Source organism: Bufo bufo, chromosome 3, assembly GCF_905171765.1.
Source record: "Bufo bufo chromosome 3, aBufBuf1.1, whole genome shotgun sequence".
Lineage (NCBI taxonomy): Eukaryota > Metazoa > Chordata > Amphibia > Anura > Bufonidae > Bufo > Bufo bufo.
In genome coordinates, this window is record NC_053391.1 from 699,121,283 (window position 1) to 699,149,013 (window position 27,731).

General features: G+C 44.2%; 1 protein-coding gene across 7 annotated transcripts; it reads right to left on the bottom strand.

Annotated features, from left to right (window-relative positions):
* Nucleotides 1–955: 955 nt before the first annotated feature.
* On the bottom strand, nt 956–27,664 carry PGAP2 (post-GPI attachment to proteins 2). Of its 7 annotated transcripts, none has more exons than XM_040426660.1 (8): nt 27,584–27,664; nt 26,998–27,118; nt 26,593–26,767; nt 26,034–26,274; nt 25,859–25,953; nt 25,256–25,364; nt 1,574–1,795; nt 956–1,542 (listed from the first exon to the last, which is right to left on the bottom strand). In XM_040426660.1, the coding sequence occupies exons 3-7, from the start codon at nt 26,764–26,766 to the stop codon at nt 1,665–1,667; spliced, it is 750 nt and encodes a 249-aa protein (XP_040282594.1). In that variant the 5' UTR covers nt 26,767; nt 26,998–27,118; nt 27,584–27,664; the 3' UTR covers nt 956–1,542; nt 1,574–1,664. The 7 variants fall into 7 exon arrangements, with proteins under 7 accessions (XP_040282594.1, XP_040282589.1, XP_040282591.1 ...); XM_040426655.1 differs by having other exon boundaries at nt 25,847–25,953; XM_040426657.1 differs by having other exon boundaries at nt 25,847–25,953; nt 26,593–26,773.
* Between the last annotated feature and the right edge of the window lie 67 nt (nt 27,665–27,731).

The window sequence follows — 27,731 nt, forward strand, 5'->3', positions numbered from 1 at the left end:
GATGTCTCCCCCGATTCTGTCCATGTCTTCCCGATCCAGGTAATCCCCACCCTTCCCTATTACTACTGTCTATCATCAGATGTCTCCCTGATCCTCATTATTACGGTCCTTCTTCATAGTGGATGATCTTATTACACAAAAATCCAAAATGTAAAAATAATTTGTCTTCATCTTTATTAAAAAGAGATCAATCACAAAATAAATAAACATTAGAAAATGTATTTATAAAAAATTATAAATCTGTAAATATCCGATCTGTGATAATCCTCCTCTGCCACTGCAGTATATAGAGGAGAATGGCGGGGGAGGGGGAGCAGGACCACTAATCATCCAGAAAATCAAAGCCCCATCAGTACTCTCCACTAGAGGGCGGCCAAGTAACATCACATGATCTGCAGGTATATACTCTCCACTAGAGGGCGGTGTGGTAACATCATGCAGTCTGCAGGTGTATACTCTCCACTAGAGGGCGGTGTGGTAACATCATGCAGTCTGCAGGTGTATACTCTCCACTAGAGGGCGGTGTGGTAACATCATGCAGTCTGCAGGTATACACTCTCCACTAGAGGGCGGTGTGGTAACATCATGCAGTATGCAGGTATATACTCTCCACTAGAGGGCGGTGTGGTAACATCATGCAGTCTGCAGGTGTATACTCTCCACTAGAGGGCGGTGTGGTAACATCATGCAGTCTGCAGGTATATACTCTCCACTAGAGGGCGGTGTGGTAACATCATGCAGTCTGCAGGTATATACTCTCCACTAGAGGGCGGTGTGGTAACATCATGCAGTCTGCAGGTATATACTCTCCACTAGAGGGCGGTGTGGTAACATCATGCAGTCTGCAGGTGTATACTCTCCACTAGAGGGCGGTGTGGTAACATCATGCAGTCTGCAGGTATATACTCTCCACTAGAGGGCGGTGTGGTAACATCATGCAGTCTGCAGGTGTATACTCTCCACTAGAGGGCGGTGTGGTAACATCATGCAGTCTGCAGGTATATACTCTCCACTAGAGGGCGGTGTGGTAACATCACGCAGTCTGCAGGTATATACTCTCCACTAGAGGGCGGTGTGGTATCATCACGTAGTCTGCAGGTATATACTCTCCACTAGAGGGCGGTGTGGTAACATCATGCAGTCTGCAGGTATATACTCTCCACTAGAGGGCAGTGTGGTAACATCATGCAGTCTGCAGGTGTATACTCTCCACTAGAGGGCGGTGTGGTAACATCATGCAGTCTGCAGGTATATACTCTCCACTAGAGGGCGGTGTGGTAACATCATGCAGTCTGCAGGTGTATACTCTCCACTAGAGGGCGGTGTGGTATCATCACGTAGTCTGCAGGTATATACTCTCCACTAGAGGGCGGTGTGGTAACATCACACAGTCTGCAGGTATATACTCTCCACTAGAGGGCGGTCAAATTCCACACAAAATTTTAGTACACCTCCCACACTGAGTGTCTAGGAGTGCAGGGAGCGGCTCCTGAGAGTGGAGAGCGTTCTGCAGATCTCACTAAAGACAGTAAGTGACCATTCCTCTGCTGGTTCACGTATTCAGAACTTGGCCCAGGTCTGTCATGACCACGATGTGACTGCGCTGTGACAGTTCACCCCCCAGACTCCACCGCCACAAACATAGGACGGTGAAGGCACGGCTATCAGATTGTCTTGTCCTCCTCCAGTGAGCAGACGAGAAGTTCCTTACTGCCAAAGTCCCACCAAGCCGTCATGTGAAAGCCCATGTTAGACAAGACGACCAAGTACTCGAAGAACGAAAAGACGGTGTAAACTGCGGAAGAGAGAAAACAGGGAATGAAATCATTCTATTCTAGTAATATTCCTGTACATCGGAGGCAGTATTATAGTAGTTATATTCTTGTACATAGGAGCAGTATTATAGTAGTTATATTCTTGTACATAGGAGCAGTATTATAGTAGTTATATTCTTGTACATAGGAACAGTATTATAGTAGTTATATTCTTGTACATAGGAGCAGTATTATAGTAGTTATATTCTTGTACATAGGAGCAGTATTATAGTAGTTATATTCTTGTACATAGGAGCAGTATTATAGTAGTTATATACTTGTACATAGGAGCAGTATTATAGCAGTTATATTCTTGTACATAGGAGCAGTATTATAGTAGTTATATTCTTGTACATAGGAGGCAGTATTATAGTAGTTATATACTTGTACATAGGAGCAGTATTATAGTAGTTATATTCTTGTACATAGGAGGCAGTATTATGGTAGTTATATTCTTGTACATAGGAGCAGTATTATAGTAGTTATATTCCTGTACATAGGAGCAGTATTATAGTAGTTATATTCCTGTACATAGGAGCAGTATTATAGTAGTTATATTCTTGTACATAGGAGCAGTATTATAGCAGTTATATTCTTGTACATAGGAGAAGTATTATAGTAGTTATATTCTTGTACATAGGAGCAGTATTATAGTAGTTATATTCTGTTACATAGGAGCAGTATTATAGTAGTTATATTCTTGTACATAGGAAGCAGTATTATAGTAGTTATAATCTTGTACATAGGAGGCAGTATTATAGTAGTTATATTCTTGTACATAGGAGGCAGTATTATAGTAGTTATATTCTTGTACATAGGAGCAGTATTATAGTAGTTATATTCTTGTACATAGGAAGCAGTATTATAGTAGTTATATTCTTGTACATAGGAGCAGTATTATAGCAGTTATATTCTTGTACATAGGAGGCAGTATTATAGTAGTTATATTCTTGTACATAGGAGCAGTATTATAGCAGTTATATTCTTGTACATAGGAAGCAGTATTATAGTAGTTATATTCTTGTACGTAGGAGCAGTATTATAGCAGTTATATCCTTGTACATAGGAGCAGTATTATAGTAGTTATATTCTTGTACATAGGAGCAGTATTATAGTAGTTATATTCTTGTACATAGGAGCAGTATTATAGTAGTTATATTCTTGTACATAGGAAGCAGTATTATAGTAGTTATATTCTTGTACATAGGAGCAGTATTATAGTAGTTATATACTTGTACATAGGAGCAGTATTATAGTAGTTATATTCTTGTACATAGGAGCAGTATTATAGTAGTTATATACTTGTACATAGGAGCAGTATTATAGTAGTTATATACTTGTACATAGGAGCAGTATTATAGTAGTTATATTCTTGTACACTACCAACAAAAAGATTCAGGATATTTGTCTTGCGGGTGAAATTTCAGGATGAACCTACAATGTCCTCTAACCTTTCTAGGAGAACTTAAAGGGGTATTCCCATCTTCACTTTTCATACTTAACTTTGTTGAGCACGACGTTCACTTCAAGGATTCGGCTGGGCTTGATTGACGTCCTCTCCCGGCCGGGCCGGGCTTTCGCAGAAGACTGAAGATTTTCTCCTGGCCGGGCGGCGCAATGTCCTGAACGCGCACACCGCCGCGCATGCGCCATGGTGACTTATTCCTGGCCTGTATAGTACAGAGCCGGCGTGCGCGGCTCTGTACTATACTAGCCAGGAAGAAGTCATTATGGCGCATGTGTGGCGGCGTTCAGGACATTGCGCGGCCCGGCGGGGAGAAAATCTTCAGTCTTCTGCGCAAGCGCGGCCCGGCCGGGAGAGGACGTTAATCAAGCCCAGCCGAACCTAGGAAGTGAACGTCGTGCTCAACAAAGTTAAGTATGAAAAGTGAAGATGGGAATACCCCTTTAAGTTCTCCTAGAAAGGTTAAAAGACATTGTAGGTTCATCCTGAAATTTCACCCGCAAGACAAATATCCTGAATCTTTTTGTGAGTAGTGTACAAGAATATAACTGCTATAATACTGCTCCTATGTACAAGAATATAACTGCTATAATACTGCTCCTATGTACAAGAATATAACTACTATAATACTGCTCCTATGTACAAGAATATAACTACTATAATACTGCTCCTATGTGCAAGAATATAACTACTATAATACTGCTCCTATATACAAGAATATAACTACTATAATACTGCTCCTATGTACAAGAATATAACTACTATAATACTGCTCCTATGTACAAGAATATAACTACTATAATACTGCCTCCTATGTACAAGAATATACCTACTATAATACTGCTCCTATGTACAAGAATATAACTACTATAATACTGCTCCTATGTACAAGAATATAACTACTATAATACTGCTCCTATGTACAAGAATATAACTACTATAATACTGCTCCTATGTACAAGAATATAGCTACTACAATACTGCTCCTATGTACAAGAATATAACTGCTATAATACTGCTCCTATGTACAAGAATATAACTACTATAATACTGCTCCTATGTACAAGAATATAACTACTATAATACTGCTCCTATGTACAAGAATATAGCTACTACAATACTGCTCCTATGTACAAGAATATAACTGCTATAATACTGCCTCCTATGTACAAGAATATAACTACTATAATACTGCCTCCTATGTACAAGAATATAACTACTATAATACTGCTCCTATGTACAAGAATATAACTACTATAATACTGCCTCCTATGTACAAGCATATAACTACTATAATACTGCTCCTATGTACAAGAATATAACTACTATAATACTGCTCCTATGTACAAGAATATAACTACTATAATACTGCTCCTATGTACAAGAATATAACTGCTATAATACTGCTCCTATGTACAAGCATATAACTACTATAATACTGCTCCTATGTACAAGAATATAACTACTATAATACTGCTCCTATGTACAAGAATATAACTACTATAATACTGCTCCTATGTACAAGAATATAACTACTATAATACTGCTCCTATGTACAAGAATATAGCTGCACCATCAGGAATTTGGGCCCTACTATCTAGCTTAAGGTTACAAGATATTATATCTGAGTCTGGTGCTTTAAATTGGAGTGATGTTTTCGCTCTTCCAAAGGTCCAAAAGGCTTCCTTTTTGGCAGTTATGGCCTTTAAAAAGGACCTAAAGCTTATTGAAAAGGTCCCACGACCCACAAATGATCCCTCATGGATGGAGGGGAAGATTTCAGTAGCCCAACGCCCGCGGAAGCCTCTCTCCACATTATACAAGGAGCTGCTCTCCTCCGCCCCTCCAGATCTGTGGTTTCTCTCAGCTTGGGAGAAGGAGTTATCCATAACTTTGTCAGAACCTGAGAAAGCTTTTATCCTCACACACTCGCACGGATTCAACCGTTGCATTAAGATACAAGCTAACTCCTACAAATTGCTCACAAGATGGTATAAAACACCAGAATATCTTCATAAGATCAATCCTGATATCCCCGACCGTTGCTGGAGGTGCGGAGGAGATCTTGGCTCTCTTTCTCATATATGGTGGAATTGTGAAAAGATCCGGCCTTTCTGGATAGAGATCGAAACTATTATAAATAAGATCTGTAAAAACCAGGTTAGATTAGACGCAAAGCTCCTAATGTTATGGTGTCCTAATGACACGCTGACCCCCTCAAGGTCAAATCTACCGACTATGCTTATAACAGCAGCTCGCCTATTGATTCCATTGTTATGGAGAAATGATTCTCCTCCATCCCTCTTGATGTGGACCGAGAAGGTGGATCAGCTTTACCGGTTTGAGGAGCTTGCACACTGGGAGACTCACTCTAGAGCAAAGTTTATCAAAACATGGTCCCCTTGGAAGCTTTATCGCAACTTCTAGATTCACACGAAGCATATGATAGACATCTATTACCCCCCCCCCCCCTTACCTCCTTTTCCCCCTCCCCTCTTCCCATGTCTTGTCTCTACTTTTTCGTATTAATTACTTTTAGGCACATGTTATTGTGTTATTGAGTCATGTCGCCACTGCACTTGAATTGATGCGCTTAGTGAATAAGCATTTGTCCAGCTGCGCCTGGTATTTAAGTGATTGATTTGTCACATGACTATTTGCGTTTTCTTCAATAAAAAGAAATTTGATTAAGAATATAACTACTATAATACTGCTCCTATGTATAAGAATATAACTACTATAATACTGCTCCTATGTACAATAATATAACTGCTATAATACTGCTCCTATGTATTAGAATATAACTAGTATAATACTGCCTCCTATGTACAAGAATATAACTACTATAATACTGCTCCTATGTACAAGAATATAACTACTATAATACTGCTCCTATGTACAAGAATATAACTACTATAATACTGCTCCTATGTACAAGAATATAACTACTATAATACTACCTCCTATGTACAAGAATATAACTACTATAATACTGCTCCTATGTACAAGAATATAACTACTATAATACTGCTCCTATGTACAGGAATATAACTACTATAATACTGCTCCTATGTACAGGAATATAACTACTATAATACTGCTCCTATGTACAAGAATATAACTACTATAATACTGCCTCCTATGTACAAGAATATAACTACTATAATACTGCTCCTATGTACAAGAATATAACTACTATAATACTGCCTCCTATGTACAAGAATATAACTACTATAATACTGCTCCTATGTACAAGAATATAACTACTATAATACTGCTCCTATGTACAAGAATATAACTACTATAATACTGCTCCTATGTACAAGAATATATCTACTATAATACTGCCTCCTATGTACAAGAATATAACTACTATAATACTGCTCCTATGTACAAGAATATAACTACTATAATACTGCTCCTATGTACAAGAATATAACTACTATAATACTGCTCCTATGTACAAGAATATAACTACTATAATACTGCTCCTATATACAAGAATATAACTACTATAATACTGCTCCTATGTACAAGAATATAACTACTATAATACTGCTCCTATGTACAAGAATATAGCTACTATAATACTGCTCCTATGTGCAAGTATATAACTACTATAATACTGCTCCTATGTACAAGAATATAACTACTATAATACTGCCTCCTATATACAAGAATATAACTACTATAATACTGCTCCTATGTACAAGAATATAGCTACTATAATACTGCTCCTATGTACAAGAATATAACTACTATAATACTGCCTCCTATATACAAGAATATAACTACTATAATACTGCTCCTATGTACAAGAATATAGCTACTATAATACTGCTCCTATGTGCAAGTATATAACTACTATAATACTGCTCCTATGTACAAGAATATAACTACTATAATACTGCTCCTATGTACAAGAATATAACTACTATAATACTGCCTCCTATGTACAAGAATATAACTACTATAATACTGCTCCTATGTACAAGAATATAACTACTATAATACTGCTCCTATGTACAAGAATATAACTACTATAATACTGCTCCTATGTACAAGAATATATCTACTATAATACTGCCTCCTATGTACAAGAATATAACTACTATAATACTGCTCCTATGTACAAGAATATAACTACTATAATACTGCTCCTATGTACAAGAATATAACTACTATAATACTGCTCCTATGTACAAGAATATAACTACTATAATACTGCTCCTATATACAAGAATATAACTACTATAATACTGCTCCTATGTACAAGAATATAACTACTATAATACTGCTCCTATGTACAAGAATATAGCTACTATAATACTGCTCCTATGTGCAAGTATATAACTACTATAATACTGCTCCTATGTACAAGAATATAACTACTATAATACTGCCTCCTATGTACAAGAATATAACTACTATAATACTGCTCCTATGTACAAGAATATAGCTACTATAATACTGCTCCTATGTGCAAGTATATAACTACTATAATACTGCTCCTATGTACAAGAATATAACTACTATAATACTGCCTCCTATATACAAGAATATAACTACTATAATACTGCTCCTATGTACAAGAATATAGCTACTATAATACTGCTCCTATGTACAAGAATATAACTACTATAATACTGCCTCCTATATACAAGAATATAACTACTATAATACTGCTCCTATGTACAAGAATATAGCTACTATAATACTGCTCCTATGTGCAAGTATATAACTACTATAATACTGCTCCTATGTACAAGAATATAACTACTATAATACTGCTCCTATGTACAAGAATATAACTACTATAATACTGCCTCCTATGTACAAGAATATAACTACTATAATACTGCTCCTATGTACAAGAATATAACTACTATAATACTGCTCCTATGTACAAGAATATAACTACTATAATACTGCTCCTATGTACAAGAATATATCTACTATAATACTGCCTCCTATGTACAAGAATATAACTACTATAATACTGCTCCTATGTACAAGAATATAACTACTATAATACTGCTCCTATGTACAAGAATATAACTACTATAATACTGCTCCTATGTACAAGAATATAACTACTATAATACTGCTCCTATATACAAGAATATAACTACTATAATACTGCTCCTATGTACAAGAATATAACTACTATAATACTGCTCCTATGTACAAGAATATAGCTACTATAATACTGCTCCTATGTGCAAGTATATAACTACTATAATACTGCTCCTATGTACAAGAATATAACTACTATAATACTGCCTCCTATGTACAAGAATATAACTACTATAATACTGCCTCCTATATACAAGAATATAACTACTATAATACTGCTCCTATGTACAAGAATATAACTACTATAATACTGCTCCTATGTACAAGAATATAACTACTATAATACTGCCTCCTATATACAAGAATATAACTACTATAATACTGCTCCTATGTACAAGAATATAGCTACTATAATACTGCTCCTATGTGCAAGTATATAACTACTATAATACTGCTCCTATGTACAAGAATATAACTACTATAATACTGCTCCTATGTACAAGAATATAACTACTATAATACTGCTCCTATGTACAAGAATATAACTACTATAATACTGCTCCTATGTGCAAGAATATAGCTACTATAATACTGCTCCTATGTGCAAGTATATAACTACTATAATACTGCTCCTATGTACAAGAATATAACTACTTTAATACTGCTCCTATGTACAAGAATATAACTACTATAATACTGCTCCTATGTACAAGAATATAACTACTATAATACTGCTCCTATGTACAAGAATATAACTACTATAATACTGCCTCCTATGTATAAGAATATAACTACTATAATACTGCCTCCTATGTACAAGAATATAACTGCTATAATACTGCTCCTATATACAAGAATATAACTACTATAATACTGCTCCTATGTACAAGAATATAACTACTATAATACTGCTCCTATGTACAAGAATATAACTACTATAATACTGCTCCTATGTACAAGAATATAACTACTATAATACTGCTCCTATGTACAAGAATATAGCTACTACAATACTGCTCCTATGTACAAGAATATAACTACTATAATACTGCTCCTATATACAAGAATATAACTACTATAATACTGCTCCTATGTACAAGAATATAACTACTATAATACTGCCTCCTATGTACAAGAATATAACTACTATAATACTGCTCATATGTACAAGAATATAACTACTATAATACTGCCTCCTATGTACAAGAATATAACTACTATAATACTGCTCCTATGTACAAGAATATAACTACTATAATACTGCTCCTATGTACAAGAATATAACTACTATAATACTGCTCCCGCGCAAGCGCGGCCTGGCGGTATTCGACAGGAAAGGTGGCTGTAACCATTGGAGACGAAAGACAACGATCAGGTAAGAGGGAACTTATTTTCTCAAAAAGGGTGGGAATTGGGTAATTAAATGTATTTACAAAAATGATCACTGTCAAATCATTAACAGATTTAACAGTGATCATTGTGATGGGAATACCCCTTTAACCCCCTCAGCCCCCAGTGCTTAAACACCCTGAATGACCAGGCCACTTTTTACACTTCTGACCTACACTACTTTCACCATTTATTGCTCGGTCATGCAACTTACCACCCAAATAAATTTTACCTCCTTTTCTTCTCACTAATAGAGCTTTCATTTGGTGGTATTTCATTGCTGCTGACATTTTTACTTTTTTTTGTTATTAATCGAAATTTAACGATTTTTTTTGAAAAAAAATGACATTTTTCACTTTCAGTTGTAAAATTTTGCAAAAAAAAACGACATCCATATATAAATTTTGCTCTAAATTGATTGTTCTACATGTCTTTGATAAAAAAAAAATGTTTGGGTAAAAAAAAAATGGTTTGGGTAAAAGTTATAGCGTTTACAAACTATGGTACAAAAATGTGAATTTCCGCTTTTTGAAGCAGCTCTGACTTTCTGAGCACCTGTCCTGTTTCCTGAGGTTCTACAATGGCCAGACAGTACAAACACCCCACAAATGACCCCATTTCGGAAAGTACACACCCTAAGGTATTCGCTGATGGGCATAGTGAGTTCATAGAACTTTTTATTTTTTGTCACAAGTTAGCGGAAAATGATGATTTTTTATTATTTTTTTCTTACAAAAGTCTCATATTCCACTAACTTGTGACAAAAAATAAAAACTTCCATGAACTCACTATGCCCATCAGCGAATACCTTGGGGTGTCTTCTTTCCAAAATGGGGTCACTTGTGGGGTAGTTATACTGCCCTGGCATTCTAGGGGCCCAAATGTGTGGTAAGGAGTTTGAAATCAAATTCTGTAAAAAATGACCTGTGAAATCCGAAAGGTGCTCTTTGGAATATGGGCCCCTTTGCCCACCTAGGCTGCAAAAAAGTGTCACACATCTGGTATCTCCGTACTCAGAAGAAGGTGGGGAATGTGTTTTGGGGTGTCATTTTATATATACCCATGCTGGGTGAGAGAAATATCTTGGTCAAATGCCAACTTTGTATAAAAAAATGGGAAAAGTTGTCTTTTGCCAAGATATTTCTCTCACCCAGCATGGGTATATGTAAAATGACACCACAAAACACATTCCCCAACTTCTCCTGAATACGGAGATACCAGATGTGTGACACTTTTTTGCAGCCTAGGTGGGCAAAGGGGCCCATATTCCAAAGAGCACCTTTCGGATTTCACTGGTCAGTTTTTACAGAATTTGATTTCAAACTCCTTACCACACATTTGGGCCCCTAGAATGCCAGGGCAGTATAACTACCCCACAAGTGACCCCATTTTGGAAAGAAGAGACCCCAAGGTATTCGCTGATGGGCATAGTGAGTTCATGGAAGTTTTTATTTTTTGTCACAAGTTAGTGGAATATGAGACTTTGTATGAAAAAAAATAAAATAAAAAAAATCATCATTTTCCACTAACTTGTGACAAAAAATAAAAAATTCTAGGAACTCGCCATGCCCCTCACGGAATACCTTGGGGTGTCTTCTTTCCAAAATGGGGTCACTTGTGGGGTAGTTATACTGCCCTGGCATTTTCCAGGGGCCCTAATGTGTGGTAAGTAGGTAAATGACCTGTGAAATCCTAAAGGTGCTCTTTGGAATATGGGCCCCTTTGCCCACCTAGGCTGCAAAAAAGTGTCACACATGTGGTATCGCCGTATTCAGGAGAAGTTGGGGAATGTGTTTTGGGGTGTCATTTTACATATACCCTTGCTGGGTGAGAGAAATATCTTGACAAAAGACAACTTTTCCCATTTTTTTATACAAAGTTGGCATTTGACCAAGATATTTCTCTCACCCAGCATGGGTATATGTAAAATGACACCCCAAAACACATTCCCCAACTTCTCCTGAGTACGGCGATACCAGATGTGTGACACTTTTTTGCAGCCTAGATGCGCAAAGGGGTCCAAATTCCTTTTAGGAGGGCATTTTTAGACATTTGGATCCCAGACTTCTTCTCATACTTTAGGGCCCCTAGAATGCCAGGGCAGTATAAATACCCCACATGTGACCCCATTTTGGAAAGAAGACACCCCAAGGTATTCAATGAGGGGCATGGCGAGTTCATAGAATTTTTTTTTTTTTGGCACAAGTTAGCGGAAATTGATATTTTAAATTTTTTTCTCACAAAGTCTCCCGTTCCGCTAACTTGGGACAAAAATTTCAATCTTTCATGGACTCAATATGCCCCTCACGGAATACCTGGGGGTGTCTTTCCGAAATGGGGTCACATGTGGGGTATTTATACTGCCCTGGCATTCTAGGGGCCCTAAAGCGTGAGAAGAAGTCTGGAATATAAATGTCTAAAAAATTTTACGCATTTGGTTTCCGTGAGGGGTATGGTGAGTTTATGTGAGATTTTATTTTTTGACACAAGTTAGTGAAATATGAGACTTTGTAAGAAAAAAAAAATAAAAAATTCCGCTAACTTGGGCCAAAAAAAATGTCTGGAGCCTTACAGGGGGGTGATCAATGACAGGGGGGTGATCAATGACAGGGGGGTGATCAATGACAGGGGGGGTGATCAATGACAGGGGGGGTGATCAATGACAGGGGGGTGATCAGAGAGTCTATATGGGGTGATCACCACAGTCATTGATCACGCCCCTATAAGGCTTCATTCAGACGTCCGGATGCGTTTTGCGGATCCGATCCATCTATCAGTGCATCCGTAAAAATCATGCGGACGTCTGAATGGAGCTTTACAGGGGGTTGATCAATGACAGGGGGGTAATCAATGACAGGGGGGTGATCAGGGAGTCTATATGGGGTGATAACCACAGTCATTGATCACGCCCCTGTAAGGCTTCATTCAGACGTCCGGATGCGTTTTGCGGATCCGATCCATCTAGCAGTGGATCCGTAAAAATCATGCGGACGTCTGAATGGAGCTTTACAGGGGGTTGATCAATGACAGGGGGGTAATCAATGACAGGGGGGTGATCAGGGAGTCTATATGGGGTGATCAGGGGCTAATAAGGGGTTAATAAGTGACGGGGGGGGGTGTAGTGTAGTGGTGCTACTTTACTGAGCTACCTGTGTCCTCTGGTGGTCGATCCAAACAAAGGGGACCACCAGAGGACCAGGTAGCAGGTATATTAGACGCTGTTATCAAAACAGCGTCTAATATACCTGTTAGGGGTTAAAAAAAACACATCTCCAGCCTGCCAGCGAACGATCGCCGCTGGCAGGCTGGAGATCCACTCGCTTACCTTCCGTTCCTGTGAGCGCGCGCGCCTGTGTGCGCGCGTTCACAGGAAATCTCGCGTCTCGCGAGATGACGCGTATATGCGTCCAGGCGGAATGAATCAACCACCTCCAGGACGCGTCTGTGCGTACAGCGGTCCGGAGGTGGTTAATGTCACCTTCCCTGACCTTCTGAATGCACATGTCCAACTGTTCAATGTTTCAGTACTTTTTTGCACAACTTGCTGTTCTCTAACAAGGATCTTAATGGCAAAATTCACAACAGGTGTTTGATTCATGAATCGCCCAATAAATTTCTTGGTTCAATTAGAATTGGGATTTAAACAGTCCTCCTCATCATGATGTTCACATTTTTACATCATGATACCAAGACCACACCTAACAAATGATCATCAGTACCTCACCATTGCGAGGCTTCAGGCAGGATGTTCTCAGACGGAAGTGGCCCCTGAGCTTATAGTGTCACAGAGAGTCATCAGCAGGTTGTATCAGAGATACAGAGACTGGAAGAGTCACAGAGAGGCAGAGAAGTGGACGTCCCTTGCCCACAACCCACACTGATGACAGCTTCCTTGTGAACACTGCCCTGCGGAACTGGATGTTGAATGCTACACAACTCCAGGCACATTTAAGGGAGGTAAGAGGCACCCAAATGTCTCGTCAGACCATTCAAAACCATTTACATCAGTGTGGTCAGTGTGCTAGACCTGCAAGGGTTCCTGAACACACCACCAGGCACAGGCGTCATCATCTTGCATGGGCCAGGGAGCATCTACACTGGACGAGGGACCTGTGGTCCTCAGTGCTGTTCACTGATGAAAGTCGATTCACACTGAGCAGAAATGATGGCGCCAACGATGATGGAGACATCAAGGAGAGCGCTGTGCATCAGCCACTGTGGTCACCAGACCAGCCTTTGGTGGTGATGTTACAGTGTGTCCAGTCAATACAGAACTGTCCTACACTTTGTGAATGGTCCAGTGACAAGAACATACTACTGTCATGGTCTCTAACGTGACAGGTGTCAGAAGATCTAAGAGACTGGCTGCACGTGTGTGATCTGACAGCCTCTTTAGTTTCACTGGTTTCAGTGTTGTTGCTGGTAATGACCACACCTCTTGTCTCAGGTGTAGCTTAGTGGTCATTCCAACTCCCCTATTTAGTCTGGCGTCACCCATTATGCTATGCCGTTGATAGCTTCAGTTTGGTATTGGAAGTGCTGGAGTGTGGTCCTCTTCTGAGTTCCTTCTCGTCCATTTACTTCAGAAGTTAAGTGTTACTTCCCTTCTATATTTTGTTGTTTCCCCTCTGTCTTTTGTTACTAGGCCTCAGGGAGGCGCTTGTTCTTTCATTTTGGAAGGAACAGGTCGTCTCAAGCCCAGACACTACTCCAGGGCAATTCAGGGTTTCCAGGGTCTCAGGTTCCTGTGTATGAACACACCTACCCTCAAGGTCTGTTCATATTGATAGGAGTCAGGGCTAGGATAAGGGTTTCCATAGGTGGTGTCCGTTTCCCCTTCTCTCGCTTTGAGGCCTAGTTCCCTTTCTGTTCCCTCCTGCTGTCGGTGTGGTGTTCCCTCCCACATCATTACATGACAACTACCTGAAGAACATCATTAATCCAGTCATTGTGCCTCTGCAGGAACAACACTGGCCTAATGTCATCTTCATGGAGGACAATGCGCCAGCTCATCGAGGTCGTATCATTAGGGAATGGCTGCTGGAGACTGGGGGACCTCAAATAGAGCAACCTGCACCTTCTCCAGACCTGAATCCCATTGAAAACCTATGGGATCAGCTGAGTCGCCGTGTAGAGGCTCAGAACTCTGTACCACAGAACCTCAATGACCTGAGGGCCACCCTTCATGAAGAGTGGGATGCCATGCCTCAGCAGACATTAAGGCTTCATTCACACGTCCGTGGAACACGGTCCGTGAGATACCGGACTGGCTTAGTGCAGGAGCGCACGGCGCTTGTGAACAGCAGGAGACGTCGCAGTCAAGCTGTAATTTATGCTCAAGGCCACAGGACAAGTTCTTGAGACACTGACATTTTGTGGCGGTGTACCCAGCACTGGGGTCCGCTTTTGTTTCCATAAATTATTAGGAAATCTCCATTGCTGCTTTCACGCCTGACTTTCATGATATAATATCACTGGAGTCGGAACTAGGGCTGCAACGATTACTTGATGAGATCAATGTAATGGATACAAAAAAGTCCTTGATGCAATTTCTCTGCATCGAGGATTCGTTTTAATCATGTGACCACGGAGCGTGAGTGAAGCTGGCTATCACTCACCGCTCCGTGGCCTCCCGTCGGCACCGCGCTGCACTGACCAGGGCCTTGCGTGCACACATAGTCAGCGCTTCCTGACGCTGTGTGTGACGTCAGGTCCATCCCAGTGCATGCTGGGAAGAAGAAGACGTGGTCCTTCTCTTGCGGACCCCATGTCAGCCAACTGCGCACAAGCCAGGAAAGATAAGTATTCTTATTAGCAGCGGCCCGAATCTGCTGGCGGTGGAAGGGGGGGCAGAGTTGTGGGGCACCCATGATTTGAAGGGGCCGATGACGCTAGGGGACATACAAATGGCAATGGCATGGAGGGGCTGATAGCGCTGGGGATGGGACATGCATGGCAATGGATGGCATGGAGGGGCTGGGGAACATGGCATGGAGGGGCTGATCTGATGGCACTGGGGGACATGATGGCATGGAGAGGCTGATGGCGCTGGGGACATGATGGCATGGAGAGGCTGATGGCGCTGGGGACATGATGGCATGGAGAGGCTGATGGTGCTGGGGACATGATGGCATGGAGGGGCTGGGGGAGTAGGGGATGAGACATACATGGCAATGGATGGCATGGAGGTGCAGATGGCAGTGGGGAACATGATGGCATGGAGGGGCAGATGGCACAGAGGACTGAAGACATGGGGGGGCAGATGGCACAGAGGACTGAAGGCATTGGGGGGAGCTGATGGCAAGGAGGGCGCTGATGAGTTTTTATAAAGGAAAATGTATTTTTTAATTCATATTTTTTCTTATTAGAGTAATCGATTAGGGTACATCCGCACATTCTTTGGAGAAAATGCTGGGTTGGTCTCCTCCCAAGCTATGCTCTGGGAGGCCCACAAGGCCGTAGTCAGGGGCCAATGTATTGCATTGGCATCACGACTCAAAAAGAACAGAACACCTTGAGTCTGGGAACTTTGAGTCTCTACAGTCCCGACTAAACCTTAGACCGAGCCTCTCCCTTCTCCGAGACCTTGTGGAGGCCCGAGCGAAATTAAAGGATATTGCAATGCAAAATGTGGAACGTATGATGCTCTACTCAAAGCAGAAATTTTATGAGAAAGGTAATAAAGCACACACTATACTAGCCCGTCAATCACGAGATACAGTTACCAAACGCACCGCACAAGCAGTGAAAGACTCTGCTGGCTGTCCCCAATATCACCCTGATGAGATTGCCCAATGTTTTCGTAACTCTAAGCGTTATAACCTCACCGACTGGCTGCCCGCTTGAATGTATGGCTCCCCAGCCTGGTTCACAAAGACCAAGTTGGGTTCATTCCCTACCGTCAAGATGGAGGATAACACTCACCGGGTTGTTAATTTAATTGACGTAGCAACGCGCATCTTGACCCCCACGGTTATTTTGAGCCTTGATGCAGAAAAGGCTTTTTTTTTTTTCAATCAAATCGTTTTTATTATTCAAATAAAGTTGGCATATTACAAGACAGTTTTCCCCCCTCCACGTCTCATATACACAGAATTGTATAAAACATTATCACATATCCAGATATTTGATACATCTCCCACAGTTATTGTACATAATGTATATACCAATAAAAAGAAAAAAAACAGTTACAAGATTATTTGACTGTTAAAACCCAACAATCCCCTCCCCCCCCCTCCCCCAACTTCCAACCCCCCCCCCCCCAGATCAGAGCATGAATTTTCAAGACCTTTTTATATTACGACATGAGTGTGAGACAACCATTCATTCCACAACTTTTCAAACTTCTGAGGACATCCCCTCCTAACAAACACTCCCTTCTCTAAAGTCAACATATCATGCACCTTTCTCACAAATTCCTCCACCGTTGGCGGACTCCCCTGGATCCACCTAAAAGCAATCAACTTCCTGGCCACATACAATAGTCTCCCAACTGCCACCTTGACCGCCTCTCCTCCACCAATCTCCTTCAGATATCCCAGCACACAGATCTTTGGGTCCTTCTGCACCCTCAACTCCAGGTTACGATTAATCAAAGTCAACACCTCATCCCAAAAACTACTTAGCACTGGACAAGACCAAAGCATATGAAACAGATCTGCACCTTCCACCATACATTTTGGACAATTGTCATCAGTTCTAACCCCAATTTTCCGTAAAAACACTGGAGTTTTGTAGACTCTGTGGATGATAAACAGTTGTGACAACTTGCCCTGTTCACTTACAGACACTCTCGGGACTGACTCCAATATATCTTCCCACTGTTCCTTAGGGATGTCCCCCAGATCCTTTTCCCATTTCCTCATCCTAGTAAGAGGGAATCCTATCAAAAATTTGTCTAGAAGCAGAGTATACACCTGTGATATCAAACCTCTCTTTCCTCCAGCTGGGAGAACCAGTTTATGGACCACATCCGTTTTTGCAATAATGCATCCCTTCCTCATCGTGACATCATAGGCGTGTCTCAGTTGCAGGTATTGATAGAACCAAACTTTAGGAATGTTGAATTCTTGCTGTAGACCTTGAAATGATTTAAATACATTATTCTCAATCAATTGACCTATCCTCATTACTCCATGGGATTCCCAATTTCGGACTCCTGATAGAGAAATGACCTCTGGCATCAAGTTATTGTTCCATATTGGGGAAAGCTCTCCTACCCCACCAACTCCCCTAATCAATTTCACCTTTGTCCACACTTTTTTCATAAGCTCAATAAGCGTCGCTTTCTCTCTCCCCCCATGCATCCCTGCACCCTCCAGAATACCCATAAGATCCCTACTACCCAACCAGTGCTGCAGTATCTTCCCCGTCACATCTGGTAGCTGAAATTCCATCCAACCCTTAAAATGTTGACACTGAGAGGCTAAGAAATAAATCCAGGCGTTAGGGACAGCCAAGCCACCTTCAGACTTGGGATATTGCAGCGTCTCCAGCTTAATCCTAGCTTGACCATATTTCCAGATAAGATCTCTGAATATCGAATGTATTTTCCTAAATCTCTCCACTGGGATCCATACAGGGGCATTATTCAATATGTATAGTAACTGAGGCATCATTACCATTTTTAAGAGATTCACTCTGCCCACCACCGACAGAAAGAGAGAGTCTACTCCATGTCCTTGCCTTCAGCCTAAAAGTATTTAGCAAAGGAGTTAAATTAAGTTCTTCAAAATCTAGCAGTCTAGGTGTTATATATAGCCCCAAATATTTAAACTTGCCCACCCAGGGAATCAAACTATCTGCCTGCACACCAGAGAGTGCCTGTCCGTCCACCGGCATCAGGGCAGACTTCTGCCAATTTATCCGGAGCCCAGAGAAACCACCAAATCTATCTATTAAAGCCATGGCCGCATCCAGAGAGCCCCCAGTGTCACCCAAAAATAGCATAGTGTCATCAGCATACATTGCCACTTTGTTTTGCGTCTCACCATATCTAAACCCCACAATATGAGGTGACAGGCGGATAAGGGCTGCAAGTGGTTCAATTGCTAACGCAAACAACAAGGGTGACAATGGGCACCCCTGTCTGGTGCCTCTGGCCAAAGAGAAGCCATCTGACAGCCCCCCATTAGCTCTGATCCGTGCCTTTGGGCTTGAATACAACACTTTCACCCACTGAATAAATCGAGCACCAAAGCCCATGACTCTCAAGGTTTCCCATAGGTAGTTCCATTCAACACTGTCGAACGCCTTGGCGGCGTCTAACGCAAGTAAGGCCCTATCTCCTCCATTATCTGCTGGAATATTCAGACTGGCATATACTCTACGGATATTTATAGCAGTCGATTTCCCAGGCATAAAGCCAGTTTGATCCGGGTGCACTATAGTAAGTATTACCCTGGACAGCCTGTTCGCCAACACCTTCGCCAGGAGCTTCACATCTGCTGTTAATAGCGAAATTGGTCTATAGGAATCAGGAACTTTGGGATCCTTCCCAGGCTTAGGAATAACTACTATGATAGCCTCCTGCATAGAATGTGGTAGCGAACACGTCTCCAGAGAATGTTCAAGAACCTTAAGTAATTCAGGAAGAAGTACCCCTTGCAACTTTTTATACACCTCCACTGGTATACCGTCTGCCCCCGGCGCCTTACCATTCGCCATCCCCCCAAGAGCTGCCTCCAACTCCTCCAGCGTGATCGGCTCTTCCAGTCTCTCTCTATCCTCCTCAGATAACACTGATAGCTGAGCCTCAGCCAGAAAGGCGGACAAGGCCTCCTCCGAGCTAGACGCCTTGGAAGCATAGAGAGAGACATAAAACCCTTTTAGAATATCTAATATCCCTTTTGTATCCTGGCTACTATTTCCGTTACCATCCATTAGCTCTTGTATACAAGAAGAACCCCTCTGTGCCTGAGAAACCACTGAGAGCAGATGCCCAACTTTCTCTCCCTCCTCAAAAGATCTTTGGCGGTAAAAACTACGTTTCCTCTCCGCAGCCTGTAGTAGGTGACACCTCAGCTGTTCCTGAGCTACCTCCAGCGCCTCACTATTATCCATGGTGGGGATTCTACCAAACTCCCTTTCAGCCTCAGTCACTTGTACATGAGCTTTAACATCTGCCTCTCTGGATTTAGATTTATGCTTACTAATTTCTTTGATCAGTACCCCTCTCAGAAACGCTTTCATGGCATCCCAGACTCCGTGTATTGAAGCCGTCCCTCCATTGATAGAAAAGTACTCCCTGACCTCCAGAGTAATCTCAGACAGATCCCCCAGTACATTCAGCCAATGCGGGTTACATTTCCACAACCTCGGTCCCTGCCTAAGCACGCCCAGGCACAAATCAACCTGCACCAGGGAATGGTCAGACAGCGACCGAGGGTGATAAATAACATCTCTTATCAATGGTAGCATAACATCATTAACCAGAGCCAGATCTATGCGTGATAGTGAATGATGCGTAGCAGATCTACATGAAAACACCCGCTTATCCGGGTTACGCAGCCTCCAAACATCAAGTAAACCAGTTTCCCTCATAATATTCTTTAGAGCCACACTCCCCGGTGATCCACTGGCACCTTCTACCCGACATCTATCTATGGAGTCATTCAATGTACAATTGTAGTCCCCCACTAGCAGCCACGGCAGTCCAGGGAAGTCCGCCACAAAGGTCATAATATCCCTTATTAAAGGGGAAGCAAACGGTGGAGGCACATACACTGACACCAACACCACCTGGATCCCATCCATCTTACCCACTACACACACATACCTGCCCTCAGCATCCACACATGGCTTCAGATGTTCATACCTTATACTTTTATGCACAATCACACTTACGCCCCTGGAGTGAGAGGAATGGATTGCATGTACCACGTGTCCTACCCAGTTCTTGTTCAGCCCCTGCACGTTATCATTGGACAAATGCGTTTCCTGCAAGCAGCAGATAGCCGGCTGAAACCGACCCAAGTACTGAAATATACATTGTCGTTTTCGTGCATCAGCCATTCCCCTCACATTCCAGCTCAACACTTTAATCACCTGTGTCATAATGAAAGATTACATCGTGTTTGAATCTCACACCCCATACTAATGTCTCTCTCACATAATTCATGCCCCTCACCCATCTCAGACCCGTCACCCTCCCCCCCCGACCCTCCCCCTCCCCAGTGATCAGACTACTTTGAACAATTTCCCCAACCCCCCCCCCCCCCCCCCCCTCCCAAACATCCAACTCTAACGCAGGGCAATCTGTAAGCACCATGCCCAATGCTGAACAAAACTCATTTCTGATTCCAACACTCTCCCTCAGGTAGAGAATCCTCTCCACAACTGGGACATACATTTCTCATCCCAACCTCCTACTCCTGCATCAGGATCTACCATGTGGTATCAACACTCAATACACTTTATAACAGGTATAACGTTAAAGTGACATTAGGGTGCAGTCCTATGCATATAAAGTGAGCACAAACTGCAAACTGTTTCCTTCAGGTGTCCAGGGCCCCACTTCTCAATTGCCTCTCGTGGACGTCCAGCCACTGTGTCGCTTCATCAGGGTCCTCAAAGAATCTGGTGGATCCCAATGCCACCACTCGCAATCTAGCCGGGAACAACATGGCGTACGGAACTTGTAGCACTCTGAGCCTTTTCTTGATGTCGATAAATCTGCTCCTCCTCCGCTGCACCTCATTGGAATAATCCGGAAAAATGGACACTCTGACCCCGTTCAGGACCATCTCGTCATTGTCCCTTGACTGGCGTAGGATAGTGTCCCGATCTTTAAAGTGTAGAATCTTCGCCAGTATAGGGCGAGGAGGCCTGCCTGGCGGGAGCGGCCGCGAAGGGACTCTGTGCGCCCGCTCAACCGCGTACAGGGAAGATAGGCCCTTCTCATGGAATAACTGGTGCAGCCATTTCTCCACAAACTCTGTAGCATTGGCCCCTTCTGTTTTTTCTGGCATTCAAACAATTCGCTGATTATTTCCCCGCGATCTGTTCTCTAAATCATCCGCTTTGGCGTATAAGGCAGCTATATCTTTCCCATTCATTTTAGACGCCATTTGCAGAGGTTGAATAACGTCTTCCAGTGAGGACACCCTCTTTTCCAAATCTGAAGTGCGCTCAGAAATCTTGTGCAGGTCGTGCCTGATTATGGACACATCTGATCTCAGGCTGCCAACTTGTACTGCGAGCACTTAAGGGTACTGTTGCAGCTTGCCACTGCCACCATTATATCTTTCAATGTGGGCTCCCTTGTAGAATCAACCCGCAGGTCTACTGGAACTATTGCTGGGGCTGCAGATTTGAGTATCGGCTGACCGGCAAAAACCGGGTCATCACCGTCCATGGATCCGTCCTCCTGATCAGAGGAGGTAGGTATATCAGTCCCTTTATCGCTAGCCGAATCGCCCACTCCACCGTCCAGTCTGGCATATTTGCTGAGTTTAGCAGCCGCGCTCTGGCTCACCGTCTCCTGCAGCGCCGACACCTCTCCACCTCCGGCGCCATCTTGGCCCTTCTCCATGCGGTCTTGTTTCGCCAGTTTGGACGATTTCCTCTGCATTTTCAGGCTCCCGATTTTGTCACCACAATCACCAGACACCTTCCTCTCCCCAGGTAAAGTATTTTCAGGCAGTTTGAGTGCGCTTCCAGTGTAAATGAGCAGGATTGTAGCAGGAGCAGTGAACAGTGCGTCTTACTCCATGCACTCACAAGCCACGCCCCCGCAGAAAAGGCTTTTGATCGGCTAGATTGGTCTGTTTTGTTTGAAACTCTCAAAACCTTCGGTATCACGGGGCCCTTCCTACACGCCATTCTCAACCTTTATTCCACTCCAACGGCGCTAGTTAAACTACCCCCTTAGCTCCTCTACCCGTTCAACGTAAAGCTGCCCGCTTTCGCCCCTTATATTCGCCCTATGCATCGAACCTCTCGCGGCCCTCATCCGATTGAATCCTGACGTCCAGGGACTTAAAGTGCGAGATAAAGAATTCAAGATTTCCCTGTACGCAGATGACGTCTTCCTCACATTAACCAACCCCCACGTTTCGTTACCTAATCTGCATAAGGCCCTAACCCACTATGGTGACCTCTCAGGTTATAAGATTAACGCTTCCAGGACAGAGGCCCTACCGGTCCTTATTCCCGCCCAGGTTCTAACTCTACTCCAAAGCAATTTCTCACATCGATGGTCCGACACCAAACTGAAGTATTTAGGGGTCCGTATCACCCCCACATACACTTCACTGTATGCGGACAACTTCCCTCCCCTCTTCCGAGAACTTGAGTCCCTTCTTGTAAAATGGAAGCCCTTATATATGTCGCTACTAGGCCGTGTAGCAGCGGTGAAAATGTCCCTCCTCCCAAAACTATTGTATTACTTTGAGACCCTCCCAGTTAGAGTCCCCTTGTCAGAACTACGTACCCTTCAACAGGCGATTTTTTATTTTATATGGCAAGGTAAACGCCATCGCATCTCCCGCAAGGTCATGCTAACAGCCGCAGATAAAGGTGGCCTATCGATCCCCAATATCACCCATTACTATTGGGCTTTCCATCTACGTGCGATCCCTTTTTGGGCGTCCCAACACACTTACACCAAATGGTTGGAGATTGAAAAACTCTGGATGGCTCCGGCCCATCCGAACGCCCTATTGTAGCAGCAGGCCCCCCGTCACCCCTTACACTACCCTTTTGGGGCCTATGGCCTTTACTAAACACATATAGGACACCTGCCACGCGCGATTCGCTTTAGCTTCCCAGCATTCTTCTATGACCTCTTTCCTTCTCAACCCAGCAATTCCCTCCAGCCCGAGTGCTCCCATGGTCCATGTCTGGTCGTCGTTGGGTCTCCAGCCCGAGTGCTCCCATGGTCCATGTCTGGTCGTCGTTGGGTCTCCAGCTTGAGTGCTCCCATGGTCCATGTCTGGTCGTCGTTCGGTCTCCAGCCTGAGTGCTCCCATGGTCCATGTCTGGTCGTCGTTGGGTCTCCAGCTTGAGTGCTCCCATGGTCCATGTCTGGTCGTCGTTGGGTCTCCAGCCCGAGTGCTCCCATGGTCCATGTCTGGTCGTCGTTCGGTCTCCAGCTTGAGTGCTCCCATGGTCCATGTCTGGTCGTCGTTGGGTCTCCAGCTTGAGTGCTCCCTGGTCCATGTCTGGTCGTCGTTGGGTCTCCAGCCTGAGTGCTCCCATGGTCCATGTCTGGTCGTCGTTGGGTCTCCAGCCTGAGTGCTCCCATGGTCCATGTCTGGTCGTCGTTGGGTCTCCAGCCTGAGTGCTCCCATGGTCCATGTCTGGTCGTCGTTGGGTCTCCAGCCCAAGTGCTCCCATGGTCCATGTCTGGTTGTCGTTGGGTCTCTTCCACCTAGCAGATATTGCACAACTCCAAGACCAATCAAACTTACTGACGACTGAGAGATTTCATTATCTCCAGATCCGTCATTTTGTGAGCTCAATGTTCGGGTCGCTTAAGGTGTCACTTCCCACCCCATTTGATCGTTTGTGTCGACAGGGCACGGGGACGAGGGGCATGATCTCTCTCATTTACTGCCTTTTGGCCGTGTCCGCAGAGGGAGAGACCCCCCATCACGCATACATGGATAAATGATAAATTGGCTACTGCCCTTGGATCACCTCTTTCTCGTGGGGCCTGGCAGATCATATGGAATAGAGCGGCTCAATCATCCATCTGCACCACGTATAAGCTGTTAATGCACTGGTACCATAGCCCTGCAATCCTCCACTCCATAAACTCCACTGTTCCATCAGTCTGCTGGCGATGCTTGGGCTCCTTATACCATGTGTTCTGGACGTGCTCCGGCATCACTCAGCTCTGGGTTGAGGTGAGCAACGTGGCCCACTCTCTTTTTGGTATTCAAATACCCCTAGACCCAAAAGGTATACTTGCTCAACCTTCCACTTCTAAGGCTGAATAAACATTCCTCTAGATTGTTCCTTTCGCTCTGCTCAGCTGCTAAAACCTTAATTGCCAAATTTTGGAAACAAACTTCCTCCCCAACTAAGACCATGCTTCTGGCCAGGATCCAGGACTTTCGGTCCGTGGATGGCTTAACGGCGTCCCTTAATAATACAGCTGAAAAAGCCCTGGGATAGATACCTGGCATCCCCCTAAGCCTTCATCGCCCTTTACCACACCCGCCTCTTTCCTCTTGTGTCCTGTCTGGTGTCCATCACTTTGTTTTACATCTAATGTGATACAGCTTATAGTTCTGTGTACCGGTTGATTTATACGATGTCTATGTACGTGATGTATTGCACCATTTTCAGGTGCTACTTTTTTTTCCTTTCTGTATCTTTGAAAATCGGCAATTCCAGTGCTAATAAAAATTTACAATTATAAAAAAAATCGTTGAATTAATCGATAGAATACTTGATTACTAAAGTAATCGATAGCTGCAGCCCGGGTCGGAATGGTTTACGTTTTCTACAGATATCCCTACCTTTTTGCGAGTAGTGTGTTTTCGGGTCAGGCCCCATGTCTTACCTCCAGGTTCACAGCGCAGATTGTGGCGATAATAGAACAGAAGGGAGACCAGGAACGCCGTCAGGTTGAAGATGAAGAGCCACTTCTTCCAGGTGTATGAGCGGCGTTCCTAGGACACATGGATATTAGATCAGTATCTACAAGGTACATTGGTTGTGCCCGGTTTACATTACTCTGGGGTGTAACAATAAGTACTCGGGGCCCCTGTCACCAGTGAGAGCTTGGGCTGTAAGTTAGGTGCTGATGCGTGTTTTTACCTCATCTTCCTGCTCTTCTCATTGTTTAGTTTCCCGGATTTTTGCGTTAGCCGGTTAGCAGTCTCCAGGGAGTCTTCTGCTTCTTACCCTGATTTCTCAGTTACCTGCCTTCACCTTCCGCTCTCAGCCTCCATCATCCGTATTGTGCATCCCCCTCATTGTGTCTGATAAGAGCTGCACCCCGTAATCCTCAGTCACATAATACTCCAGCCACCTCCAGAGCTGCAGTCCCTTTTCTTCTGGTCAGTAGAATAGTGACTGCAGCTCTAGAGGTGACTAGAGAAGAAGACATGATATGTTGGTGAGGCGTTTGAGGAAATGTCCACGTCCTTACCTCGGCACTTACAGAGTATTTCCTCGATATCCTCCATATCCTGATGGTTATGAACATGTATCCAAGGGAGAAGAACATGAAGAAGATAAAAGCCAGCTGATGGATCCCTGAGGAGAAAGAAAGCAACATCCAAACATCAGCGAGTGGTGGTGGGGTCACTGAGGTGCTGAGGGAGCAGCCGTCTCACCATGGTGCTCGTTGGAGGACACGTAGGTCAGCAGGAGAAGACACAGGATCTCAAATACATTGAGCAGGAAGTTGATGTGACTTCTCCAGTACGAGCCGCCTCCTCCCAGGTAGAAGTTGAGGTACGCCACCGCTACGAGCAGGCGGGGGGCAGAGTGGAGGCCAATACAGAACCGCCAGACCAACCTCTGCGGGGTCACTTCTCCGATGGCCGCGCTGATGGACGGCAGGTAATTAGGAACCTGGAAGAAGGGAAGCAGTGATGTCAGAGGAGCGGGGGCTTCTCTGCTGTACCCGGTGGTCACCTGACCCAATGACTCCTAAGCCTCTGTATGCAGTTACAATATGGCCGCCCACCACGCTCACTCAGCCACGCACTCACCTGTAGTGTACTACGACTGCGCCAGTGTTACTGCAGGGATCGGGGCAGCCACACCGCAACGTGTAGTCAGGGGCCGGGCGGCACAGAGAGATTCTAGTAGCTGGAACGCCCCCCTCACCTTCTAACCAGCATTACCCACAATTCACTGCTGCACCCCAGGAACGTGCACCGCGCTCACCCCGCAGTGCGTGGCCGTCGTCTTTTCAAAGTCGAAAATCAGCGACCAAACGATGCAGAAGATAAAACCGCAGAGCGGCAGACAGACCGTGCCCACCGCAAACGTAGTGAACTTCAGACGGAAGAGGGGCCCGCCCCCACGGTCAGGTGGCATCGTCAGGGGGAGATAAGTCATCCTGGACCTGGAAATGGAGAAAATAAAGAAGGTTACGGGTAGTCAACGAGTAACACCGCCCACCGCACAGGACACGAGTCATCACTACCCTGGCAGTGCCGAGCGGACCACGCCCGGAAATTCCACCTGTAACTATAAGCCTGGAGGGCAGTGAACCAGTCCGACGACATTACAGAGAAACGAGGACTACAACCTGAGGAACTACAACTCCCAGCATTTTGCACTGCTTACTTATGTCAGTGGGGCCCCCTCCTCAAGGTCACTGTGAGGTCCTGGTCCCTGATAATCTGTTATCCTGCAGACGGTTCACAGCCTGGGCATCTGACACTGGGGACTATGCCGGTCCCAGACCCTGGAGAGGAGGAAACGGTCACCTGAGGATAGGACAGATGGAATGTGCTGTCGGGAGCCGCGGACGCCAAGGGGACTGGGCAGGCGGGGAGGCGGGCGCCACGGGGACTGGGCAGGCGGGCGCCACGGGGACTGGGCAGGCGGGCGCCACGGGGACTGGGCAGGCGGGCGCCACGGGGACTGGGCAGGCGGGCGCCACGGGGACTGGGCGCCACGGGGACTGGGCTGGCGGACGCCCTGATGCTGGGGTACAGGGGGTGTTGGTCCTTAATTAAAGGCTGACATGAAGGTAAAGGTCCTCTGAGGGCTGCAGGGAGGGTCCAGGTCCTGTGCTCGGTAAGGGAAGCTCTCTGTGGTGACATGGGGGGAATGGTACAGCTGGGGAAGGACACAGGTAAGAAAAGGGGATTATAGAACAAGGGGGAAAACCAGGAGGGAGCGGCACAGACGGGGACACGGCCGTTACCTGGGCGCAGTAAGAGAAGCCGTCTCCTCAGAAATCACTGCATAGATACAGGACAGAACCACCACTTCCGGGTGAAGCAATATGGCTGCCTTCTATAACTTATCCGAGACAGAGGCCAGGAAAACGTGCCTGGCGTGATGACGTCTGT